The 27,439-nt window shown below is 41.3% G+C and overlaps 2 protein-coding genes and 1 pseudogene across 9 annotated transcripts in view; 2 read left to right on the top strand and 1 right to left on the bottom strand.

Annotated features, from left to right (window-relative positions):
- Positions 1-3,869, top strand: part of Trip4 (thyroid hormone receptor interactor 4) — a 59,278-nt gene extending 55,409 nt beyond the window's left edge. For all 5 annotated transcript variants that reach the window (XM_075965480.1, XM_075965481.1, XM_075965482.1 and 2 more), the window contains one exon: positions 3,568-3,869. In XM_075965480.1, coding sequence (XP_075821595.1) covers positions 3,568-3,635 — 68 coding nt within the window. In that variant the 3' untranslated portion in view covers positions 3,636-3,869. The remainder of the gene's footprint in view (positions 1-3,567) is intronic.
- Positions 1,164-1,282, bottom strand: LOC142847468 (5S ribosomal RNA; annotated as a pseudogene).
- Positions 3,870-9,505: 5,636 nt separating the features above from the next.
- Znf609 (zinc finger protein 609) overlaps positions 9,506-27,439 on the top strand; it is a 153,481-nt gene continuing 135,547 nt past the window's right edge. For 3 of the 4 annotated variants that reach the window (XM_075965468.1, XM_075965469.1, XM_075965470.1), the window contains exon 1: positions 9,506-9,624. The gene's annotated coding sequence lies outside the window, so the exon portion shown is untranslated. The remainder of the gene's footprint in view (positions 9,625-27,439) is intronic. The other variant, XM_075965471.1, reaches the window with a different exon arrangement.

Raw genomic sequence — 27,439 nt, forward strand, 5'->3', positions numbered from 1 at the left:
TCTTTATTATACCAATCAGAGTGAAATATCTTCACATGGCGTAAAGAAATATTCCATAACACACTGTTCTGTGTTTAGTGTCATCCTTAGCATTGGAAGATAATTATGTTTATCAATAACATTAAAGTCATATTTATTATAGTTTAGCTTTTCCAAAGTGGACAGTTATCGGCATGATAGCGAGTCACTCTAAACTTTTCATTTAGGACTCCATTACATTAACTGTTTATTCCTGGGCATGGTGGCACACGCCTGTAATCCCAGCACTCGGAAGGCAGAGGCAAGCAGCTCTCCGTGAGTTGGAGGCCAATCTGGTCTACAAAGCTAGTTCAGGACAGCCAGGGCTTTACATATAGAAACGCTCTCTTGAAAAAAAATTAAAATGAAAGGAGGTGGAGAGAGAAATTAGTGGCTAAGAGTACTGGAAGTGCTAGGTGGTGGTAGTGGTGGTGCACACTTTTAATCCCAGCAGAGGCAGTTGAATCTCTGTGAGTTCAAGGACAGCCTGGTTTACCGCAAGTTCCAGGATAGCCAGGACTATACAGAGAAACCCTGTCTTGAAAGCTATTCCCCAAAACAAAACAAAATTATTCATAAAGCATTTACATTGTATTAAGTATGGCAATTTATAGAAACTTTAAATTTTACAGGACAATGTAGAATGTATGCAAGCCTCACACCATTTCATATAAGGGATTCACATAACATCTTTGGAGTTTGATGTTTGTGAGGATCCTAAAGCCAAAACCCCACAAATACAGAGACAACTATTATTTCAATTAGTTGATTAAATGAGTCAGTATATGTAAAATTCTTAGCATGGTGCCTAGTCTACAGAAAGCACATATTAGCTATATTCTTTTTTTTAATAATTTATTTTTATTTTATGGACATTGGTGTTTTATCACATGTATGTCTATATGAGGGTGTCAGGTCCCCTGGAACTGAAGTTACAGACAGTTGTGAACTGCCATGTGAGCACTGGGAATTGAACCCTAGTGCTCTTAACCACTGAGCCATCTCTCCGTCTCTCCAGCCTAGCAGTAATCTTAACAACCCTGTCAGATAGTAGGTTTTTTTTCATCTGCTTTTGATTTTACAGATGAGTAAGCAGGTTTAGGGAAGTTGTGAGGGTTTGGATTGTTTTTTGTTTGTTTATTTTAAGCCGACAGCACTAGGTTTTCCCAGGTGGTCTCCCATCCAAGTAATAACCAGGCCTGACCCTGTTTAACTTCCAAGATCAGACAAGATTGGGCATGTTCGGGGTGGTATGGCCATAAAAGGGTTTAGGTTTTTGAGATAGGGTCTCTGGGTCTTACTGTGTAGTCTGGGGTGACCTAGACTGACCTTGAACTCAAGGCTGCCTTGCCTCACCCTTCCTGAGAGGATTGTAGGTTTGAGACAGCAAACCCAACTCACAGATTGTATTTTATTTGTCTTTCTGATTGTTCTTCTGTTCCTTAAACTTTATCGGATTGTCTCAGGAACAGATTTCCAATTTATAGTTCATTTTCAGAACACAATATCATGGCACTGAAAAGGGACTTTATAGTGGGTAGTACTTCTTTTAGTTGAATAAAAATTGAAGATAGAAATGATGAGGTAACGTCCTCATCATTACACAACTAGAGGCAGAAATCTGAGAAACAAGCCTAACTGATGAGTCTTCAAACCTATGGCAATACCAAGAACTGGATATCAAAGTCTTCAATAGATTCTAAATTCTCACATAGCTTGTCCTAAAAGCCTGAAGAAGACTTAAGACGTACTCGTACCTCAGCACTAACCCTTTTTATCTGCTGGTTTAGATTACTTAGTTAATCTGTTATACTGAGGATTTGAAATTTGTATTATTTGTCTTTGTTTGTTTGGTTTTTTGTGCTTTTTTTTTTTTTGCTTGTTTTGTTTTTGAGACAAAGTGTCACGTGATCCAGGTTCGTTTTTTTAATTCTGACCTTGAACTGTTTGTCTGTTTCCACCTCCTGTTTAATTTATTTGATTAAAGTATTTATTGACCACCTACCAATTGACAGTCACTTAAGTACTATGAGGGAGACAAAAGAAAATTTGTCTTGAAATAGGGCTCTTTGCCAGCTTGCTGTCACGTTCACATTCCCAGCTAGGCAGCCTATAAGATGAAAGAACTCCAAACTCACTGGGAATGCCCATATTTTAAAACCCAAATTAAAATCAGCAGTGTTTGGATTATTATGGGCAGCATTTGGATAGCACAGAAAAAGGTGTACTGCTATTCTAGAAGCAGATGCAGCCCTGAAACACTAGGGAAAGAGGCCTAAAGAAAACTTTTTGGACTGAGGCTGTTTTCTCCTAGTATCCTTGTGTGGTGGTCAGAACTTGTATTCTTATCTTAAATGGACAAATGAGACTATTGAAGTCCAGAGAGGCTGAATGACTTGTCCAGTTCATACACGTTATTAGCTAGCTTCTAGTGAGTGAGAGTTCTTTCACATCGGATTGCTCAACAAGTGAAAAGAACTACATCTGAGTGGCAGTGGTGTTCTGGGTGCGTGCCCACAGTATCCAGGACTCTTTGTTTTATATTTTTAGTGCTAAAACTGAAATGAAGTATTTTCTATTCTTAGCATCATCATCATCATTGACTTCAATGAGGCTTTTGTGGGAGAAAAGAAATTTGCAAGCTTTTTTCATAGATCAGACAAACAATTTTTTTTGTCATGAAATAGATGCTTTCAAAGGCTGCTAGCACTGAACTAGCTGTACTCTGGGAGATCGAGGAGTCAATTCAAAGATCACATCATTCGAGGCATTCTCATTTGGATCACTTGAGACATGAGAGGGCTTGTTTATTTTTGAAGCATTCTATGTAGCTCTCTCTGACCAGCCAAGAACTTAGACCAATTTGGTGTAGAATATACAGGATTCTCCTGCCTCTGTCTCCAGAGTACAGATTATAGCATAAACCATGACACCAGGCTGTTTTTCCTTGTTTTCTAAGTTTAACACTCAGAAGAGCCATATAATCTATGACCTTTACCCCCTGAGCTGGTGATAGGGACCCTTTGTCAGGGAAGCATTTATGTGATTCTACTCCACTGTCTCAGGTCACTCCCCCTGCTTTTCCCACTGTGAGGGAGGGTCATTCTTTGTACTCAGCTAGTTAACAGGTCAGTGGAAGGGGTTTCCCACTGTGTGAAGTGCTTTTCTTTGTGGCCTGCCCCCATTCTTTCTTCTCTTGTTTTCATCTCTGTTTATCTACATGTCTGTACTCTTTTAAAAAGAATTGTCTTTCGTAGTATCAGACATTCTAAAGTACAAAATTAGAAATATTCTTTAGATAAATATTCCTCTGTGTGTGTGTGTATGTGTGTGTGTGTGTGTGTGTGTGTGTGTGTGTGTGTGTACAGCATTCCCACCGCTTTTTTCTTAGAAAATAAAACTCTAAAGTTTAGAAGTGTTCAGCATCCTGAAGCAAGATAATTGAATGTGACAGAAACACAGTAACTGGAAGACCTAGGAGGCCAGGAAAGATTTGCAATGCAAATATAAAAATAAATAATGAGTGAGACTTCTTTTTTTTTCTTACAGGGAAACTGGATTCCAAGATCCATCAAGGGGCAAAGAAGGGGTTAATGAAGCAGAATAAAGCTGTCTGACCCAGGAAAAAAGGAACTATACAGCATAGTGGAGTCTTGTATACTAAATTGCTATCCGCTGATCCTTTGGGATTGAAGCAGTACAAAGCGAAAGGCTTGACATGACACCAGGCTTCAATCTCTGAGAATTTAAACTCTTACAAATCTGTATATATTTTCTTACAAGGTGGGATTCTTTATGTAGTGGGCCAAAATCTTTGAATACATTATTTATAAAATCTCATTTTAAAAATTCTAGGTCTTTGATATTTTTCTTGGAACTAAATTCAAAAGAGAAAGGAACAAATTGGAAACTATTTTCCTTTGTGAAATTTGTATTTGTGGTTAGGAAAATCTTAATCTAGGTTAACAATTTTACAAGAGACTCTTTGAATTTAAAATTTTTTTTCAAAATAATAGAATAGAGAATACTAGGATGTTTGAGGAATTTCTGTCTAATATAAGCCCATGGTGATGTAAAATGTTCTTACCAAATGTTCTGCTGTTGACATGTTGAGACTGGTTCTCACTGTGACCCAGGCTTGCCTGGAACTCATAGCAATCCTCCTGCCTAAGTCCCTTAAGTGCCATGTTTACAGACCAAAGCCGCCGTGCCCAGCTTCTAATCCAACATCGCTTGGAGTGAAAAGCTAGAGTTACCATTATTAGCAGATTATATTTTTTGGAAAAGATAGCATGAAGACACGTTTCTTTTTGTTCTTTAGTTTGAGAGGTCAGGACAAGAAGATTAGATTAGGAAGCGGGAATCAACGAGCCACCTGCTAAGGCAGCCTGAAGCTGCTTTGTTTATTTTGCTGGTGTTGCAAATCATCATGTAGATGGGACAATTAGAGGAAGATTGGAAAATACAACCCTCTCAGTAAATACAACTAAGACCCTCTAGTGTTGAAAGCAAGCCTTTTTATACTATCAATATCCTAAAAAGCTATGACTGGAAAAGTAAGAGTTGGTTTCAAGTGAGATTTTTCACTGGTCCCTTTAGCCCTTCTCAGGAAGCACTTCCTGTTGAGACTCTTCTGAAGTGCTATTGGAATCTCAGTCGCTGGGTCCTAGGAAACTCATGATCTTAAATGTGTATGCTCTGCTTTTTGTAAAACACCAATACTATACTGGGGATGTTGGACTCCCTCCAGCAGTTTGTGTGCTTGACTTAAAAAAGAAAGAGTGAGTGAGAAAGGGGAAAGTACTCTGTGTTATGAAAAAGATTAATTTCCCTCTCTTTAATCCTTCATATTCAGCATTTATTTGCATTGAAATGCCTCCACTCATTACACATTGATGTTCACTCAACTGTGAACTCTGCTTGTTGCACAGCATTGGTTCTACAGAGCCTGAACACTCTGGCTTCCCAGGGAAAACCGAACAGACTCTTGTCCCAATGATGCACACATATAGTGTTCTCTCTCTTGTTCTGTTGGACCTCTGTGGAGAAAGTGGAAGAGGACAGTGAATGGCATCTATTCAGGTGGGGGTGTCTTTTTGGTCTCTTGCAAACCCTACCATTATTGAAGGCATTACTGTGCTCACTATGCAATTAATAGTTTACCAAGCAGTGGTACCTTGAATTCTTGCTGAAGTTGTCTGGCTATCTTAACATCAAAATAAAGCTAAAAGGTAGGAGGCGGAAAGAGAGAAAAGTTTCTCTGCTTCTTTATTTGAAGACATCTTTCACACAGAAGAATCTTTATTGACTTTTGTATGGATAATTTGTGTGCACACCTTAAACAAATCAGCAGCTTCAGTAGATCAGGCCATCATGGTGCTTTGCAGGCTTACAGGAACCCCATCTGCTTCTAAAGTATGTAGCAGAACCACATGAATAAGTGACAGAGCTACTTGGAAACTTCTCCTTTTCATGGTTAGGCTGGGAAAGTCTGTCTTTAGTTCCCATGGTAGTGGTGCTATAATGTCTCTCTTCTATTTGCTGAGACACCAGGGAGGAAGTGTGGGAGAAACTTGCGGGTAGATGGCCCTCAATTGCTCACTGATGAATAGTGTAATTTAAAGTCTAATGGAAATTCTTAGTAGCCTGAGTACGAACTTGTCCAAGAATAGCCTGTTAGTGCTTTATGACACTTAGCTCTGACCCTGGAACTGTAGGGCAGTTGGGCCTCAGGAAGTTTTGAGTTTCTGAATTGATTTTCTGTTACAGCTTCTATCTGTACTCCCTTTTGAATGAATGAATTCAGTTGTTATTAACTTGAATAATAAAGGAATTTGTTTTTCTTTTTGTTTTTCAGAAAGAACTCAGCTTCCTTTATATGAGTAGGGTATGTTTGAAATTGAGGACTTTGTCAGATTTGGTAAGGCCTTATCTTTAGGGCTCTATATAGAATAGATTAAGAATCTGGCCAGGTGTGGTGGTGTGCACCTTTAATCCCAGCACTACAGAGGTTTTAAGCAGGTGGATCTCTGTGAGTTCCAGGCCAGCCAGAGCTACATAGTAAGACCCTTTCCCACAGGAAAAAAGAAAAAGAATTTGGGTTTTTACTTTTGCCTCTTATTGTTGTTTTCAAGACACGGTTTCTCTGTGTTGCTTTAGAGCCTGTCCTGGAACTCTCTCTGTAGACCAGGCTGGCCTCGAACTCACAGAGATCTGCCTGCCTCTGCCATCCAAGTGCTGGGATTAAAAGCATGTGCCACCATTGCCCGGCTACTTTTGCTTCTAATTTAGCTAACATAAAAAACAAAGTGTCCTGACTTTTCTTTTTAAACTGGAATTTTATTGGAAACTCATATTTTTCCCTAGCTGAAAATATGAGAAACTTTGAAGATTGTTTATATAAATATTTTTAGTTATGGGCATCTATAAGTTATGATACTCTTTCCATTTTAATTACTGTCCCCATAGCCCATTCTTATGGTGGTCATTTAATTTAGTATATTTGTTTAATGTTTTGGAGGGCCTAGCCAAGATGAGATGGCATGGGGCTGTTCAATTGGCCAGCTCATCTATGAAACTAGAGAAATCAGCTAACTTAAGTTTCCTGGTCTGGAAGAGGAAACACTGTCCAGTGATAAAGGATTTTTTTTCCCTTGAGATTCAAGGAAATAGCAAGCACACATCTGCTGTTCTCGCCTTCTGTGAATGTGTTGGGAGGAGGTGATCCAAGTTGCAGGCTCCAACAGCAACTAGGGATCCAGCCTGCCTAGAGCTTTTCTACTTTTCTCCTGCAGAGAAGAAAGAACATAGTCACAGTGCCATCCTCTGTCACAAAAGAACTTGTATAAATGCCCATTTACCTGTGTGAATACAGTGTGGCTCCCTTCATTCAGGGGATGAGATGTAAACTGGTCAGATGTTGAATTTCAGTTGTGAAGACTGGATAGCCTAGAAAGAAATCCCAGTAAAAAAAATTCTAGACTTAAGTGGGGGGTGGTGTAGAAGGGTTGCCTAAGCCCATAGAGAGATATGTCAGGAGAAAATGGTACATCATGAGGAGAAAAGCAGTCAATGCATAAGACTTCAGAGTATAGTCAGGCATGGTGATGCATGCCTTTAATCCCAGCATCTGGGAGGCAGAAGCCCGTGAGTCTCGAGGGTTGTGCTGTCTAATACAGTTGCCACTGGCCACAGGCTGTTTAAATTTGAATTAAATTTGAAGTAAAGATTCAGTTCTTCAAGCCCTGTACCTTTAGTGTCCAAGTAGCCTACCTGTGGGTAGTGACTTCTGAACTGAACAGCAGGGGGCAGGGGTTAGCAAAGTCATTCTGTAAATTAGGGTCAGATAGCAAAGGGCTTAGCTTTTATAAACCATTCAGCTGTGCTGTTGTACTGCAAATACATCCATAGACAATGTGACTAAGTAAGCTTGACTATCTGCAGCCAGTAAACTTGTTTCATAATTTTTTTGGAGACACTTTTTTTTAAGACAGTTTCTCTCTCTTTTTTTTTTTTTTTTTTTTTTTTTTGAGACAGGGTTTCTCTGTGGCTTTGGAGCCTGTCCTGGAACTATCTCTGTAGACCAAGCTGGTCTCGAATTCACAGAGATCCGCCTGCCTCTGCCTCCCGAGTGCTGGGATTAAAGGCGTGCGCCACTATCGCCCGGCTATAAAGACAGTGTCTCTCTGTGTAGCCCAGTTCAAGCCCAGGCTAGTCTTGAATTTTAGATCTCCAGCCTCAAGCTCTCAAGTGCTGAAGTTTGTATCACCGCACTCAGATAAATACCATTTTTGCATTGTAAAATATCTTTTGTTTATTACTTAACTATTTAAAAATATGCAAACTAATTTTTAGCTCACAGGATTTATCAAAACGTGGTGGTGAATCTGACTTGTTCTGTGAGACATCATTTGTTAGTACTTGCTTTACAGATATAAGAAGTCAAAACTTAAGAGCCTCTGTTTTCATTAACTTTCAGGTTTGAGAATTTCTTCTGACTAAAAGCTTAAGTAGAACTGTTCCCCGCCCCAACTGTTTTAGTCTAGTTAATACTATTATAAAACACCAAACCCTTCTTTTTCTCTCTGTGCTAAGTAAGCCCTCATTTGTAATATCATAGATTGGAAATTCTTCCGTCACTTTGAGTCAGTTCTGTCCAAGAACAATGTAAATATTGATGGACCAACAAGGGACTAATTTTTTCCTAGGCTAGACAGGTTAGTGTTTGTCTTTAAACTGTCAGCCCTCCCACCCTCCTTTCCTTTTTGTGATGCTAGAGATGGAGGGTAAAGAGACTATGACTCGGTCGCTAAGTCACATGCTATTTTGAATGGCACAATTGAAGGGTGTTTTAGAAGAAGAGAATAAGGAGAGGTAACTGCACAGCTGAATAAAATAGTCAAGCACATGATGGCGTCTAAGTTGGGGGTTCTTGAGAATTAAGATAAACTGGCTTGCTATGGTATGCTGTGGAAATCTCTACTGGGAAGGCTCAATTACACAGGGACAACCTCCTGTTTTGGAGGTGGTGTACTGGGCAATCTAAGATGGGTAACAGATAAAGTCACAACAGAGATAGAAAGGTAGGCTGGAGGGCAGAACTCAAGATAAAAGTAAGATTTACTGATACTGGATGGTGGAAAGGGACACAGTAGAATTTAAAAATGGGTATTATGTGGAGGAAAACAAATAGTCGTAAAAGAGAAAAAAAAACCAACAACCCTGACAATGGCTAAAAAAAAATTGCTGGCCATTGAGATGGCTCAGTGGGTAAAGGTTCGTGCTGCCAGGTCTAGTGACCTAAGTTTGATCCCCGAAACCAATCGGTGGAAGGAAACAATCGACTCCCGCAAATTGTCCTCTGACCTGCATACGTGCGCTACGACACGTCCTCCACCCCCCATAAAATTTTTCTTTAGTTTGTCGAACTGAGCGGCAAAATGAATGAAACCATCAAAAGCTGTGTACTTGTCTTCTGTTTTTTATGGATATTCGTGATCAGACCCCGTGGTCTTTCTTCTTTCTACGGTTGAAGGACATCTATTTTTAAGTGCTAACGCTTCTCCAGAGACTTCTCAGTGTGAAGCCTGATCCAGCGAGAGAGTTCTTTGCACGAGGAGGACACATTGGGTTCAAGCAGTCCAGCCTAGGCTTCTGAGCTTATTTTAGTTCCAACTCGCCCGCCGGGTTTTCCAGCATTCTCTCCTCAAGACTCCCAGCTACCGCGGATTTAGAGACCCAGGACTTGGCTTCTGCATCCAGGTTCCGGGTTTCCTTGCGTACTCTCCAGCTCCAGACTCCACAGAGCACGGAACCCGGATCCGAGAGCACGAGAATCCAGTGTCCGGGTCTTCCGGGCTGCCCTGGTTGTCCCGGATCGCGGCGGCGGCGGCGGTGGCGGCGGCGGCGGCGGCTGAGAGACCCGTGGCCCCGGACACAGCGGTCCGGGCCAGGCGGGGCGGAGCGGCGCGGGGAGGGGCGGAGAGCCGGGGCGGGGAGGGGGAGGGGCCGCGGCCCGGATGGCGGCCCGGGACGCGTAGCAGTGGCGGCTCTGCGGCCCGGGGCCCCGGGCGGGCGGAGGTGGCGGCTCCCGGGACCGGCCGCGCGGTGAGTGCTAAGCTTTGTGTGGAGCCGGGGCCGGGAGGGGGGAGGCGACGCTGAGGAAGGCCCGGCGCCGAGGGGCGCAGAGGGCGCCCGGGCAGCGGCGCCGGGCGGAGGAAGTGGGGGTTGGGGGGGCCGGGGCGGAGCGAGGAGGTGTGTGCGGGAGGAAGCGGGGTCGTTGCGTGGGTGGGGGAGGGGGCCTGAGGTGAAGTTCAAAGCGTGGCCGGGTCGGTTCGGGCTGAGGGTGACGGTGCCCGGCATAGCCTCTGGTCTGGCCAGGTGGTAGGGGCAGGCCAGAGAGTTTTCTGAGGCTCTGCTGAGGGGGGCCTGGGGCGACTGGGGCTCGTCAGGGACTCAGAGGAGCGTGGGGTGCAGAGGGTTGAAAGCAGGACGTGTGCGCGGCCCGGGAAGGAGAGCAAGGTGGCTGGGAGCGTGCAGTCAGTAGGTTGTGGGTGTGTGCCCCTTCCCAGCCTTAGGTCACATTTACTCCTGTTCTTTGCTTCAAGATGGTGGGATCTCTGGGCCTGGACTTTAAACTGCCCTCCCTGTGCCCCCGGAGGGTTTGAGACCCTGTCCTGTTTGGAAAACCCATGCTGCCCTCTTTCCCTTTATGTGTAATTACGGTTGGATCATCTCTGTGCTTTGCTCAGATTCTTCTTCCTCCCTCTGGGGTTGAGGAGGAGGAGACACATCTGACCAATTAATGTGTGTTTGTGAAACAGGCAGCGGCAAACAGTCATTTCAGCTTCTAGGAATTAGGCTCACACAGGGTGGAGAGAGCAGAGCCCTTCAGGGGGAATATTTCTGAACAAATCACAGATGATTAAATTCTCTCAGAAACCGCTTCCTACCTAAATGAGAGTGGGAAAGATGGGGGGAAAGCCTGTTTCCAGCCATGTGTCCAGAGCCCCAGGGGTTGAGGAGAGTCCCTAAGCCCCCACAGGCCTCTTTTTTCTGTATTAGGCTTTGCTCTGCAGCCCTGAGTTAATTTCACCCCTGCTGCTTTGTCTTGGGGGAGGGAGTGCTGGTTTAGGCTGTTGTGAGGAGATGACTGCGCTGCCACACAATAGTCGTGTCATTTTATCGGGAGTGCTACCCCAGGGCTGAGAACTGTTGCAGCAGAGATAAACCGGTCCCTCTCACCCGCCTATTGTGTACACAGTGAAGGTCATAGGTTCAAGTCTTGTCTGAGAGCTTTGGATATGCTCCATCTCCCAGGCTCCTCAGTGCCATTTTCTTCCTTTTCCAGACTGGGGCTTGCCATTGGAGGAGGCCAGACAGAAAGGCTCTTCTTTTTGAGTGAGGAACAATACAGAGCTCACTGGCACACATTTTTCAAAAGAATAGAGGATGCCAGCCATGTTGTGCCTCCCTCTTTGGTTAGCCTGTAACTAAGTTGTGGAGGAATAGCATCTGGGATATGCCACCCTCCTGCTTTGTGGCAGACCTTTAAGGAAAAAGACTGCAAGGAGAAGGTTCTATACTTACATAAAACAGCATTTAAATTTTTCTGTATGGAAATGGGACACTCACTCATGCAGCGACTTTTGTTTGTTCTCTTAGAAAAACCACTAAATATCAGTATAGGAGTAAGATTGGAAGTCAAGGACCAAGTGCCCCCCAACGCAAAATCCTTCTGCCTCAGCCTTCTTATTACAGTCATGCACCTATGCCCTGCTTCCAAACACCTTTTTAAATGCTGACTTACTGGTTGATAATTACATAGCAAAAACCCACCCAATTTGCCTAAGACAGACTTTGAAAACAACACTTTCCCTTTATAATTCAATTCTTTTTTTTTTTTTTTGGTTTTTCGAGACAGGGTTTCTCTGTGGTTTTGGAGCCTGTCCTGGAACTAGCTCTGTAGATCAGGTTGGTCTCGAACTCACAGAGATCCACCTGACTCTGCCTCCCAAGTGCTGGGATTAAAGGCATGCGCCACCACCGCCCGGCTTATAATTCAATTCTTAATGAAAAAAGATGAATCAGGTATTGTGTTGTGGAGAGAAATTTACCACAGAGAGGTAAATTAAAAATATTCAGATCTAGGGGCATTAGAAAAGGGTGGAAAGAAACTTCTCCAGAAGAATCATATCTTTGATTGTGTCATAAGTCTCCAAGCAGTATTCTAGTACAATGTGTGTGTGTGTGTGTGTGTGTGTGTGTGTGTGTGTGTAACAATTGGAGGAGGTATACACACACACATATCATTATTTGTGGCTATAAAAGAGGTTTTCATGAAAGACCTTAAAGGAAACTTTTAAAATATTAGAAATAAGATTCTTTGTAAGGCGGGTTGTATTCAATATGCAGTATACACAGTAGCTACCCAACGTTTTCCATAGTTTATCATTGAGTAAGGGACTTTAGCCTTTGGTTTTGGTAAAGGTCTTTCAAAGATTGTAAATGCTAAATGTGGTCTCTTCCTCCCTCATCACTTTATTTAATAATGATGACCTCACTTAGATGTTGGGACTTTTATAGGAGAGAACAGGTTGTTTTGACACTTTTTTTAAAATTTATTTTTGGTTTTTTGAGACAGGGTTTTTCTGTGTAGCCTTGACTGTCCTGGAACTCGCTCTGTAGACTAGGCTGACCTCCAACTCAGAGATTTACCTGCCTCTACCTCCCGAGTGTTAGGATTAAAGACATTTGCCACCACCTCCTGGCTCCACTTAATTTCTTTTTATAATAGAACGGTCTTTTAGCCTTACTGAAAGTGTTGTCTGCTCTTAGGCTTTTTCTGAGTGTATGTTCCTTGGCTTCTTAGTATGTCCCAGCTTACCTGAATCTTGGGCTGTTGGTGTTGTGTTCCTGAGTGTTGTTGGGTGCAAGTGAAAGCAGTACTTCAAATTAAATCTGCCTTGATTAGATTTAGTAGTTTCAGAATTGAACTCTTGCAACTAGGAATCTTACATGAACCTTTTAAGTGTGGACCATCTCCTTCTTAGACAGCATTTTGAATGACTGTCATTTAGAGGTCTCTTAGAATTCTTCCCCTACAACCTCTTGGTAGGAAGTATTTCCTAATGTGAGGTCTTCATAGCTAGACACATTGCTTGTGTGTGGTTATGGAAGTATAATTTTGGCTATTGGTAGTAATATGTTGCAGTTAGCATATAGCAACTAAATGCCTGGAACAAGATAATTTGTTGAGGGTGTGTCTGATTGCTCTGTTCACTGGAAGTGCCACTCCTTAATTATTTGACTCTGAGCACTTGTGCCTGAGCTCAGGCATGGAGGATACATACATACAGGAATATTTGTTCTCCAGTAGTTGCCACTCTGCTTATCTTAGTACGTCTTACTGCTCCAAAGACAGCTAAGCAATTCTTATTTTCATTGTGAATAACCAGCATGGATGGGACTAATGCCAGGCACATGAAGCCACATTGAAATAAGGTAGCCTTTGGTTGTGTGGCACGTTTTCTTTTCAGTAACTTAATTATTTTGACTATTTTTTAAAAAAAATTGTTTTTAAAAATGACAGAGCAACAATGAAAAATGAACGGAATACAAAACCACAGTGTGTTAAATAATACTTTAATATTACTTCTCTGATAAAAGTTGACTGTGACAGGCAAAATGAGGATAGGTGATGTTAATTGGCAGGTTCCGGGTCCACTAAGTGTCAGTGAAAGAGTCTTTTCACTAGAGAACAGGTAATTCACCAAAGCACCTGTCTAGCAAGGCATGTGGCATCGGCAGCAGCTGTGCAGTTGAAGAGGGATTATTGAGCAGGTGGCTGAAGAGTCACATGCCACAGTGACAAGAAAATACTCAGTCCTGTGTGGCTTAGGCTCCACTTACATGTGTGAAACTGTACTTTGTTCCACGTTTCTTAATGCCTATTGTTGATTTGTGAGTGAGATGGTGATGGGATAGAGAAAAGAGATTCTTTTCTGGCCCTACATGGCCCCATTGTACTTCTGGACGTTCTGGCTTTATGCCCCATGAAAGGGAAGGAAATGGTGGTAATTCACTGCTTCTAGGACTTGTTTATTAGAAGGAAATGGGAAACAGAAAATTCTTTGCTCTCTTGATGATGAAAAGCTTTGGCCCACTGGGAGGATCCGCAGCTGGTTTTATGCAAAGGGTATGATTGACTGTGCTGTGCTAGGTTCACCTGAAGCTCCTTACCCAAGAAATTTGCATGCTTTTATTTTACGAATGTCATTTCCTCCATGAAGTTTGCATTTCTCCAGTTTACCTTCTTTAATTTTTAGCCCCCCCCCCAATACCTTTATAACTTTTTTCTTCATCTTTCTAACTTCACTTGTTAAAACCAAATTATCACCAGAGGGTCAAATGATATTAGGAAGCTATATCTATTAAATATTTACTTTAAAAACTATAAAATAAAAGCAATTACTGCATTTCCTATGACTTGCAATAATACTTTATATTTTGAGGATTTCTGAAAATTTATAGATTTCCCTTTAGATTATTATTACCATCTTTCATTAATATGATTTTCCTTTTCCATGTTCATTGAAGCTATTTGCTCTCTGATCTCACTGTGAGATGGTGTCTTGCTATGTAACCTGGACTGGCCATGAACTTGTGATCCTCTTGTTTGCTCAAGTTTCTTCAACCTCCCAAAGACGGAGATTACAGGCATACACCACCACCCTTGGCCCAGACTAAAATTGTGAACAAGTAACTTGATGTGTATTTTGTAATAATTTTCTGGTTAGGTCAAAGGCTGCATGGGCCTTCACTTATCAAGTACACGTACCCAGGAATGGGTAGGCCTACCAGAATTCACAGGATATTGGTCAGTAGTTAATTGAAAGGAAAGAAATTGTATTAAGTGTTTTAAAGTCCAGATGTCTTTCTCCAAGCCCAGTGGAAGAAAGAAAGCACATGTAGGCCAGAGGATAACCTCTTCTTCCATCCTGTGGAATCTTGGGATTGAATTCAGGTTGTAGACTTGGAGAGGCAAGCACTATCATGGGCTTTGTTTTATTTGAATTGTTCATAAAACACCATGTCCTCTCCTGTCTTTCTCAGCACTTTGATTCCTTGTGTTGTTCTTCCTCGCTCATCACTCGTCTCGTTCTTTGCTCTGAAGACTTACTCAGCAGTGTAGAAACACTAATTACTGTCCTATTATAGTCACAGCCCAAATCCTCCACCTCCTTCCCTCTCACCTCACTGTCTTCCTTCCCAGCCCCCTTGCTCTAGCAGCAATAGGTGAACTGCAGTCTTGTGAGCAGCCAGATCAACGAATGAGGCACATCTAGATCCAAAAAGGCTGAGTTTTCATAATTCACTTTGCTGTTCCCCCTTGGATCAGAGTCCCAGAAATAAGAAATGGCAAATACCCATTAGATCTTTGGTAGGAGCACTCAGGGCAACCTTGGGCTTTTTTCTTGTTGCTGTATGTTTTGTTTTTTTTCCTTTTCCTACTGTTTTATTGCAGGTGAGAACTGTCTGAAACCGCATTTTTATTATGTTCTGTGGTAGTGTCTGGCTAATTTCTATTGGATTTTATTTATTTATTTTGTTTTTTCAAGACAAGATTTCTCTGTAGCTTTGGGGCCTGTCCTGGAACCAGGCTGGCCTCAGACTCACAGAGATCCGCCTGCCTCACAGAGATCTGCACTACCACTGCCTTGTTTGATTTCAAAATAATCTTTCAGCTTCAATTATTCTTGATTGTGGGCCTCATTTGTTTTTCCTTTTGTAGTTATCTGTGTCAAAAAGGTCACTCTTCAATCTTTTAGTACATCAGTGTCAAATAATGTACGTATTACTTATATATTTGTAGTACTGATCCTTGAACCAAGGTTCTCTCATATGCTAGACAATTAACCTATTGCTAAGCTATATCCACAGAAGCTTTCTAGTAGTTAATTCTCATTGTGGCCCCCTCCTAAGGAGGGTGTACAGGACACACATTCTGGCATGTAGTAACTAATAAAGTAACTGAAAATATGTGCCAAGTTTTTATCCTTTAATTCCTGTTTAGGATAAAAAAAAGCTTTTTGGGGGGGGTTGGGCTTACGGGTTACTCCCTGTTCTAACAATTTTTTTTTTTGTGTGTGTGTATGGGTGTTTTGTCTGCATATATGTATGTGTACCACATGCATGCCTAATGCCCAGGGAAGCCAGAAGAGGGTGTCAGGTCCTGTAGAACTGCAGTTACAGACAGTTGTTAGACTTCATGTGGGTGGTGAGGATAGAATCTGGGTCCCATGCTCCTAACCAATGAGTCATCTCTTTATCCCATCTTTCCTTTTTTTTAAAGACAGAGCCTCACACTGTATCTCAGGTTAGCCTCAAAATCAATGTGCACTCCCTGCCTCAGTCTCTCGGGTGTTGAAATTACAGACTTGAGCCACCAAGCCCAGTTTTGTCTTCCTTATAGAGATGAATTTTTTTTTTTTCGAGACAGGGTTTCTCTGTGGCTTTAGAGCCTGTCCTGGAACTAGCTCTGTAGACTAGGCCGGTCTCGAACTCACAGAGATCCGCCTGCCTCTGCCTCCCGAGTGCTGGGATTAAGGGCGTGCGCCACCACTGCCCGGCTTAGAGATGAATTTTGTCAGTTTATTTGACTTAATTGTCTGGGACTCCAACCCAGGATAGTATGTATATAGTGCAGGGGTTGTATTACTTAGCTACAACTCAAGCCCAGGACAAATTTTATTTTTATTAAATTTTTTTTTTGTTAGGTTTATTTTATTTTTATGTATAAGATGACTGTTTGCCTGTTTATATGTAATGTGTATCCATTACCCACAAAGGTCAGAGAGGGCATTGGATTCCCTGGAACTGGGTTGTTGTGAACCACTATGTGGGTCATGGGAACTGAACCCTGATCCTCAGGAGGAGCAGTAAGTACTTTAACCACTAAACCATCTCTCCAGCCCCTGCTTTTATTTTTTAAAGTCCTTTTCATTGACTTGAAATTACATTTATTTATTATTTCATTTTAGTAGTTTATTGAGAGTGGTGTGTGGTGTGTACAACAGTGCACATGGTGAACTTGTAAGAGTCAGTTCTCTTCTTCTCCAGTGTGGCTCACTCACTCTATAGACCAGGCTGGCCTCGAACTCACAAAGATCCACCTACCTGGACCTCTTGATTGCTGGGATTAAAGGCGTGTGCCACCATCGCCTGACTATAATTAGTTTTTTTTTTCTAAATAATTATTTATTTAGTTTGTACGGAGTTAGCCAGAGGGCACCAGACCTCAATACAGATGGTTGTGGACCACCATGTGGTTGCTGGGAATTGAACTCAGGACCTTTGGAAGAGCAGGCAATGCTCCTAACCGCTGAGCCATCTCTCTAGCCCCTATAATTAGTTTTATAGATAGGTTTTTTCTTTTTATAGCTTAAAAAAGATTTTATTTTATTTGGAATATGTGTATGAGTGTGGATTTGTGTGTGAGTGTGTGCACACAAGTACAGTGATGATGGAGTTCAGAGGCATTGGCTCTCCTGGATCTAGAGTTACAGATGGTTGTGAGCTGTCGGACATGACTCCTGTGAATCAAACTCCTCTCAATAACAGTGTGTGCTCCTAACCATTTAGCTATCTTTCCAGCCCCCCTTTAATTCTTTCAATTACTTTTATTTATGTATTCATTTTGTGGGTACTTATGTCATGGCAGGACAACCTACAGGAATGGATTCTCTCCTTCCACTATATTATCAGTTTTTGCAGCAAGTACCTTTATCTGCTAAATCATCTTTCCAGTACCTATAGGTAGTTGCATTGATGTTTTAAATGTCATGTGGAATAGGGGGAATTGGATTAGCAAATGGTCAGATACTAGGTACCACACAACCTAATCAGACCACAGCATGGAATCCAGATCCCTATAGTTAGGGTACACTGGGTGCTGGTACCACAGTGCATGTTGTTACCTGTCATTTCTTAGGAAGTTGGTTAATATTTGTAGAGGACGGCAGTGGTATTTGCTTTATCCTATTAAAAAGACAGCTAACAGGTTTTTGGTATGTTGTCAGCACCGTTCCTAGCAACATTTCTAGATGACACTATGTATTTAGTTGGGGAAATTCCATCATGTGAACTGAAGTAGACATTAATGAATAAATCCTGTAAATTTCAGTTACAAATCCTGAAGTTTGGTGTGAAACTCAAATGTTTGGGGGCTGGAGCGATGGCTCAGTGGTTAAGAGCACTGATTGCTCATTCAAAGGACCTTAGTTCAATTCCTAGCACCCACATGACAGCTTTGTAATGTCAAGATCTGACACCCGCACACATACATGCAGGCAAAACACCAATGCACATAAAATAAAGTAAAAAGAAAAAGAAACACAAATTTAAAAAAAAAAGAAATTCAAATGCTTACCCTTGTTCTAGAACAAGGTTTGTTTCTAGAGCAGAGTCTTATAGAATGTTATCAGAAATAAAACTGTAGTAGAAGAGAAGCGAAACTTTGAAACCCAATGAGGTGCATAAATCTGTGAGGTATATAGGAAAAACAGTATTTTTCTACTTGGCATCTACTTTAATATGCACTTCTAATTCAGAATTTCTGAAACTTGCATCTTTTGTTACTGTTCTTCCAATTGCTGTAACTCAGACATCCCATCTCATTTAATTACTCACTGAATATCTGTTTTCCATTTACTTCACTTTTTTTTAATGTGTATTGAGTGCCCATGGAGGTCATGGGGGGTAATTAAATCCCCTGGGAATGGATTTACAGGTTATAGGGAATCAGACCCAGATTCTCTAGAAGAACAACTAGTGCTCTTTACTACTGAGCCATCTCTCCAGCCCCATTTACCTTATTTTTTCTTGCCTGACCTAGCTCAGGTTTTCATCTTTTGTATATTTGTGCAGTGATCTCATGCCAGTGTTCTTTCTAGTCTAGTACATGGTGCTGCTTTATATTTTTATTTATTTGTGGTAGACCAGACATGGTCCCTTCCATGTCCTACTGAGACCTGTAATGTAGTGGAGGAGATAGTCAATTAATGAATATATAATTATGAATCAAAATGTTATCAAATAATCAGATAATTATAAATCAAAATACTCTAAAAGAAAATCATTTGATTCTAGAATAAGTAACATAGAAATCCACCATGGATTTTGGAGAGGGGGTTATTTTACTTTTTTAAATTTTAAGTATTTTTATTTTATATGTATGAATGTTTTACTTGCATGTATATTTGAACACTATATGCATGCTGATGCCCACAGGTCAGAAGACAGTGTCAGATCCCCTGCAACTAGAATTTCAAATGATTGTGAGTCGCCTTATGCTGGGAATTAAATGCAGGTCCCATGCTCTTAACCACTGAGCCATCTCTCCAGCCCTCCAGGCTTTTCTCTTTCTTTCTTTCTTTCTTTCGTGTTTTTTTTTTTTTTTTTTTTTTTGAGACAAGTACTACTGTGTATCCTTGGCTGGCTGGCTGGCTGGCTGGCTGGCTGGCTGGCTGGCTGGCTGGCCTGGAACTCTTTGATCAAACTCAAAGGGATTTGCCTGCCTCTTCTTGCTGAGTACTGGGATTAAAGGTCTGTATAGCCTTGCATAGATTTTTAAAATGTACAATTTGGCACATTTTTTCCATGCTGAAAAAAAAAACTAATCCACTATCATAGGCCAATATTTAAAACTACTTGCCAGGTTTTGGTGGTGCACACCTTTAATCCCAGCGCTTGGGAGGCAGAAGCAGGCGGATCTCTGTGAGTTCGAGGCCAGCCTAGTCTACAGAGTGAGTTCCAGGACAACCAGGACTATAGAGAAACCCTGTCTCAATAAACCAAAATAAGTAAATAAGCTATTTTAAATGACTGTGCATGTGTGTGTGATAATTTTAAATTATTGTGGGGGGGTAGGAACCGTGGTGGACATGTGAAGGTTAGAGGACAACTTTGTGGAGTAGGTTCTTTTCCACCTTTACATAGATTCTGAAGGTTGAACCCAGTTTGCCAGACTGTGGGGCAAGTGCCTTTACCCACTAAGCTATCTTACTGGCTTCTAGACGTATTTCAGATTTTATTTGTCTTCATTAAACTTGACTTTCCTCAGCTTTATTCCACATTTCAGTCTATTCATATCCTTTTTATAGCCATCCCACTGATTTATTCTGTATGTTTTTAGTTTGTTTCTTTTCTCTTTTCTGTTGGAATGCCTTTCTCGGCTTCCAAGTCATTCACATCCCCAGTCCGTCCCTTCATTCAAACTAGTACAGTGCTTAGTCTCTTTCCTGAAGCCTTTTTTACCCACATTTCTTCTCCTCCTATCTCCAGAACTGATTTCATTTTTCCTAGGTCTCTTTAGGATATTTTTGAGGGGGTGGTGACTAAGATCTCTATTAGAGCCGGGCGGTGGTGGTGCATGCCTTTAATCCCAGCACTCAGGAGGCAGGGGCAGGCGGATCTCTGTGTGTTCCAGGACAGGCACCAAAGCTACAGAGAAACCTTGTCTCGAAAAAACAAAAACAAACAACAACAACAACAACAAAAATCTCTATTAGAGTAATTTATCATATGCTGCCTTAAATTATAATTATTTGTGGTTGTAGTTTCTTCCTGCCTCATTCTAAGTTCTGTAGGACAGCAATGTCGCCTCTGTTCTTTTGTCTCCCATAATTCATGGCCCAATACGTTGAATATAACTATGCATAATTAATGTTTTCTGAACTAAATTAGACTTAAACTTTGAAGAAAGAAACTTCGTATGATTTTTTTCAAGCTCCTTTTATACTAGAACATTCCATTTAATGCATTTTATCCCAAAGTGAATAAACTAGAAACAAGACAGACTGTGAATGGCTTAGGAACCACTTCTGATTCAAGGGCAGGCTTTGTTACCTTACTGTCTGCGGCATTGCCCATTCCATGTATGCAACCTAACTTGGAGGAGTGTATGCAAGGTGGGCCACTCACAGGAACCAGTCTGGTTCTGCTAGAGAAATAGTATTGGGTATTCTGGGTCTTGTTGACCTTTTTAAGGTTTTGTTTGTTCCTTTCTATTGAGTTCCTGCTATATGTGAAATAGTGTTATAGCTTCTTAAGATCTGTCATTGAGCTGGGCAGCGGTGGCGCATGCCTTAAATACCAGCACTCAGGAGGCAGAGGCAGGCGGATCTCTGTAAGTTAGAGACCAGCCTGGTCTACAAGAGCTAGTTCCAGGACAGGCTTCAAAGCTACAGAGAAGCCCTGTCTCGAAAAACCGAAAAAACAAACAAACCAAAAAAAAAAAGATCTGTCATTGAATTAAATAGACCAAGACAAAAAACAGCCACCAGTGGACTTTACCTTTGTGAGTGAAGAGGTTTTGTTCTGTAGTCCAGGCTGGCTTTGAAGCACTCCTGCCTTTCCTTCTGCAGTTCTGGAATTACAGGCTTGAGGCACCAGACCCAGTAGATTTTATCTTTTAAAAGGAGATAAGAATAAACATAGTAAGTAATTACATAGTATTAAAAGGTTGAGAAATGATGTAGGGGAAATGGAACAGGGTAATGGCTGAAAATATAGAAGGGTTAGATGGATCAAGTGGGAGATTAGCTGTTTTTAATAAGACTGGTTGATGCTAGTATGTTCCTGGATGGTTATAGACTCCTAAGATTGGTAGCTGCTTTTCTGCCCAGCAGAGAGAAAGGCAGTTGTTCCAGAGTCCAGCTGACTGAGGTGAAATAGCTGCTGAAGTCTTTTCTGTTGGCTGGCATTCCTGGAAGTTAATCACAGTGACAGTTGCACTCAGTTGTGTCTAGAAGACACTAGGGATAAGAGCAGTTCCCTGAAAGTGGGATTTGCCCAGCTGCTGAGTAGGCCTTGGGTGTCGGAATTTACCGGTGAAGTAGGCTTCTGAGTTTTTTCCTTTCTCAGGGGGAAAAGGTAAAAAAATCTGACCTTCCTTCTTTCTAGTGAGGCTTCAGCAAATTTGAGTTAGTTTTTCAATCTTTCAAAGAACATGCATACTGATTGGCATCATAGCCTGCGCCTATAATCATAGCATTTGGGAGGTGGAGACAGGAGGACCATGAATTAGAGGTCTGCTTCAGCTATATCATGAGTTCTAGGCCAGCCTGAGTTACATAGGGAGCCCCTGCATCAAAAACTGGTGCACTGGTTCAGGGGGTAAAGACACCTACTGACCTGTTTTCAGTCTCCAGTACCTACACAGTGTAAAGAGAGAACCAACTGCTACAAATTGTCCACAAAAACTATGACACATGCTTGTACTCAACAAAGCCACACCTCCTAATCCTTTCAAACAGTTCCACTTCCTGGTGACTAAGCATTCAAATATATGAGCCTGTGGGGACCATTTTTATTCAAATCACCATGACAGCTGAGGTGCAAGGCAATATTAGGACTTGTCTGCTCTATTTTTAATTTTGTATATCACCAGGTAATACAGTTATGGTGTACTAGACGACTTAGTTATTTTTCCAAAATAGGTTATTTATAATATGTAACATTAGAATATATTTTTGGGCTCTGGAGGTCAAATACAGGGTCAGCAAGCACTTTACCCATGAGTTGTTGATCCCAGCCCCTAATTTTTTTTTTAGTCAGATCCATGCTAAGAAAAATCTGTTACTTTTAGGCAATTTGTAGACCCTGATGGTGAGTTTTTGGTTGATTTTACGTTGCCTCCCCCCACTTTTGAGGTTATGCTCTATCTGATGCTAAAAGAAGCTACACATCTTCAGAATGCGTAAGTGATAGTCCCGTGTCATCTAGAACTACATAGAAATATCTAAGTGGAGATAGAAAAATTTAAAAGCTGCAGTATTTAGTGGGGCATGATGTTACTTGTCTTTAATCCTAGCACTCAGGAGACAGAGACAGGCAGATCCCTGAGTTCAAGACCATTCTGGTGTACAGAGCATGTCCCAGGACAGTCAGGATTACATAGAGAAAACGTGTCTCAAAAAAACAAACAAGAGTTATTTGATAGGCTTAGAGGCTGTGAGGAGAGAAAAGGAATCTTGAAAAATCACAGAAAAAACAATTGGGTACATATAGAAATTAATCAAAAGCAAAAAGACAAATTTGACATTTCTCTTATAATTGAAGATAAAGCTTGCTGCTATTTACTTACTTACTTAGTTTTATTGAGAGAGGTTTTCTCTGTATAGTCCTTGCTGTCCTGGAATTTGCTTTGTAGATCAAGCTGGCCTAATCAACATATGGGCCGTATAATAGCAAGATCCTGTCTCAATAAGCAACAACAACAAAAAAGAGCAGATGACTTGACTTGCCATGGTATATCTATGACAGAGAAACAGTTTGTGGGAATCGGGTCTCTTCTTCCATCATGTGTGTCCTAGGGTTCAAACTCAGGTTGTTAGGCTTGGCAGCAAGCATCTATACCCCTTGAGCCATCTTGCCAAACTGTTTTTTGGGGTTTTTAAATTTTTCTCTTTGTACCGTGCTGTTTCTTTTAGAACATTACCTCTAAACATCATCTTGTTTCCCATAAGTTCTTTATAGAAACTTTAAAGTAATGGCACCAATCTTGTTTAGCACTTGAATAAATACTTTCATTATTTTTAATGGGCATGTGTGCACTCGTGCTGTTTCTATGTGGGCTCTAGTTCCATGACATGCATGTGATCAAAGGACAAGTTTTTGGAGTTACTTTTTTTCTACTTGTACTTTTGTCCCAGGAATTGGCTCAAGAATTTTGGCCATTGAGCCATCTTGGCAACCCAATAAATGTTTTTCATAACTGAAATATCAAGGGTCTGATAGCTGGGCTGTGGTTGTGCATGCTTTTAATTTCAGCACTTGGGAGGCAGTGGTGTGCAAATCTGAGTTCAAGGCCAGCCTGATCAACAGAGTGAGTTCCGGGACAGCCAGGACTACACAGAGAAAAAAGGAAAATAAAGAAATATTAAAGGTTTGGAGATCTGGTTCAGTTGGTAAAGTGCTTGCCATGTAAACATAAAGACCATAGTTCAGAGACTTAACACCTGTGTAAAAGTTGGGCAGTAGCACACATCTGTAACCCTAGTACTGTGGTGGGTGTGTATAGAGATAGGTGGATCCCTGTTTCAATGTAAAGTGGAGAGTAACAGAGGAAGATATTTGCATCCTCAAGCACATATGCACACATACACATAAAAACTCAATATTCTCAATATTATAATTTTTCTGTGACATTAAGCTTTTGGGGGGGGGATTGATATATATGTGTGTATGTGCACAAGTACTTTGTCCTATTCCTTTGATTCAGGGTCTCTCTCTGAACCTAGAATCTAGCAAGGGTTTTCATGTAGACTGGCACCTAGGGAGCTTAAGCAATTCTATTCTGTCTCAGTGTCACTCAGTGAACAAGTCAGCTTGAGTTATAAGAGTGTATGGGATCATGCTTACATAGCAAGCATTTCTAAATGCTGAGCCATCTTTCTTTTTTTCTTTCTTTCTTTCTTTCTTTCTTTCTTTCTTTCTTTCTTTCTTTTATTAATGAGACAGGGTCTTGTGTAGTTCATGCTAATGGAAACTACGTAGCCAGAGATGACCTTGAACTCTCTTTTCAGCTTAAGAACTATTTTATTGGCATTTAAAAGAAAACCAGTACAGGGTAGGTAAAAATCCTGGCAGTCACTAGGGGGAAAGATAGAGAAGAGGTCTTGCCTTTTAAGTTAGACATGGAATAGAAATAGAGATAGCTTATTAACTGAAGGGAAATGTATTCCTAAGAATGGAAGTGGGTTAGTGAGCTGATGAACAAGCCAGGAAGCATGACCTTGAATTTTTAATCCTCTTGCTTCTACTTTCTTAATGTTAGAATTATAGAAATTCATCATCAAATGGGCAAGAGCTTCAAGTCCTTTGAGATTTTATTTCAGGAATACATATTTTGAGTGAGTTGAAACATTGGTGAACCTCAGTGTGCAAAAATTGAATTAAAAAACAAGCAGAAAGCCTCAAGTACTTTCTCAGGATGAGTAATTTTCTAGCTAACAATTGTAACTCCCAAATGAAACTGGAAACTCTGGTAAGCAATTCCTAGAAAAATTGGGTCAATGTGCTGCCTGCCAGAGAAATACTGGGCATCATTAGGAACAGAATCAGAACTGAAAAAAAAAATTCCCTCTACATAAAACTAAGGCTTTTCTAATATGTGTTACTATCTTATTCTGGTTGCAAATTCTTCTCAGAATTACTGGCCAAAGAATGTAAAGAATAATAACAACATGGGGGGTTATTAAAGGTTTTTATTTTATGTGTATGGATGTGTGTCTTATGTGCATCTTGTGTACTCAGTGTTCATGGAAGTCAGAAGAGGTTCCCCAATACCCTGGAACAAGAGTTTTAGAGATGGGTGTGAACTGCCATGTGGGTGCTGGGAATTGAACCCGGGTCCTCTGCAAGAGCCGCAAGTGTTTCTAACCACTGAGTAGCCTCTCAAGCCCCTAGCAGCTTTTAAAGTTATTTTCTCCTGCATCTTGCTGACTATTGAAACTGTATGATACTTTGCTTGCCTATATTTAAGACCCCAGAGCTTGCTTGCTTTTATTCATTCATTCAAAGACAGGGTTTCTCATTGCTCTGACTGGCCTCAAGTTTACTATATGGCCAGCAGTGACTCTGCACTGGTTCTCCTACCTTCACTTTTACTTATTTATTATGTATACAATATTCTGTCTGTGTGTATGCCTGCACACCAGAAGAGGGCACCAGATCTCATTGTAGATGGTTGTGAGCCACCTTGTGGTTGCTGAGAATTGAACTCAAGACCTTTGGAAGAACAGGCAATGCTCTTAACCACTGAGCCATCTCTCCAGCCCCCTATCTTCACTTTCTTAGTGCTGGGATATCCACACTTGGTTATGTGGTGCTGGGGATTCAACCCAGGACTTGGTGTATGCTAGGCAATAACTTGCCCAACTGAACCACACTCCCCAGTTTGTTTGTTTGTTTTTTTTTTTTTAAAAAAAACACTTTTATTTATGTGCTTTGGTGTTTTGCCATGGGTGTTTTGTTGGATTCTCTGGAACTGGAGTTACAGACAGTTGTGAGCTGCCATGTGGCTTCTGGGAATTGAACCTGGGTCCTCTGGAAGAACGGCTGGTGCTCTTAACCATTGAGAAAGCCATCTTTCCAACCCCTCCACCACCACCCCTGGTCCTTTTTATTAACAGTTTTTAAAAATTTTGCAATGCTGGGAACTGGACTCAGGCTTAGGCTCTTTCATTTAAGCCCTCTGTCTACACTGCACTGCATTCATAGCTTCTCAGGTTTTAGAGACTAATAAATCCTGTCAAGTCATGGAGTGAACCTATAGGTTTGACCATCAGTTTCTGTGTTCTTTCTATATTTGATACAGAATTCCCTTTCAAGTCAGACGTGAATTTATAGTATTTAAATAACTATCCTTTTAAACGCTAAGTAACTAAAATGTGTTAACTCTAGAGTTGGAAAATTTTAAAAATAGATTTTTAAAACTGTGTGAGAGGAAGAGAGAACGTGTGGATGAGAGTGCATGTGTGCCACACCCCTGTGTGAAGAGATCAGAGCACAACTTTGGAGACTCAGTTCCTACCTTGTTGTGAAGAGGTTAGAGCACAGCTTTGGAGACTCAGTTCCTACCTTGTTGTGAAGAGGTTAGAGCACAGCTTTGGAGACTCAGTTCCTACCTTGTTGTGAAGAGGTTAGAGCACAGCTTTGGAGACTCAGTTCCTACCTTGTTGTGAAGAGGTTAGAGCACAGCTTTGGAGACTCAGTTCCTACCTTGTTGTGAAGAGGTCAGAGCACAGCTTTGGAGACTCAGTTCCTACCTTGTTGTGAAGAGGTTAGAGCACAGCTTTGGAGACTCAGTTCCTACCTTGTTGTGAAGAGGTCAGAGCACAGCTTTGGAGACTCAGTTCCTACCTTGTTGAGGTTTGGTCTCTTGTTTCTAACAGTGCGGTTTACTCCAGCCTAGCCAGCCCATGAGTGTCCAGCTGATTCTCCTGTCTCTACCTCCCTTCTCTGTGTAGGAGTGCTGGAATTACAGATGCATACCATTCCATCCAGGTTTTTGTGTTGTTGTTGTTTTTCTGTATTTAAAAAAAAAATGAATTGAAAGAGATACATTGTTTTCTCCCTTTCCTTTCCTACCTCCATCCCCTCTCAGCTAACTTCTCTTCAGCTCTTTTCATATTTCCCCCTATTTTTTTTTTTGAATTTTCGAGACAGGGTTTCTCCTTAGCTTTTGGTTCCTGTCCTGGAACTAGCTCTTGTAGACCAGGCTGGCTTCGAACTCACAGAGATCCACCTGCCTCTGCCTCCCGAGTGCTGGGATTAAAGGCGTGCGCCACCACCGCCCGGCTTCCCCCTATATTCTTAAGTTCGTAGCCTCTTTTTTGATTATTGTTGTTACATATGTATGTGTAGGCACAAATATATACACATATAACTTGCTGAATCTGTTTCTGTTGTTGTGTATATGGATCAAAGGCTGACTGTTCTGTATTGAACTGCCAGTAAGGAGGCTCCTCTCTAGGAGAGGCTAGCTCTTTTCCTCCTAGCAATCATTAGTTGTTTTAAGTTCTTTGTCTAGGGGTGAGCCCATGCAAAAAATTTTCTCAATTGTTGGTTTTTTTGAAACAGAGTTTCTCTGTGAAACACCTCTGGCTGCCCTGGAACTTACTTTATAGACCAGGCTGGCTTCTAACTCAACAGATATTTGCCTACCTCTTCCTCTCAAGTGCTGGAACTAAAGGTATGCCTCACCACTGCCCAGCTAACTTGTCTATTGATATTGTCATTGTTCCAGTCTTGTTTATACAGCCATTTCTAGGAGAGATTGTTTCACAACTGGTATCCTGGTGTTCTGTCTCTTGTAATCTTATATATCTTTGCACCCGCTCTTTTGCAAAGTTCTCTG

Source organism: Microtus pennsylvanicus, chromosome 3, assembly GCF_037038515.1.
Source record: "Microtus pennsylvanicus isolate mMicPen1 chromosome 3, mMicPen1.hap1, whole genome shotgun sequence".
NCBI lineage: Eukaryota > Metazoa > Chordata > Mammalia > Rodentia > Cricetidae > Microtus > Microtus pennsylvanicus.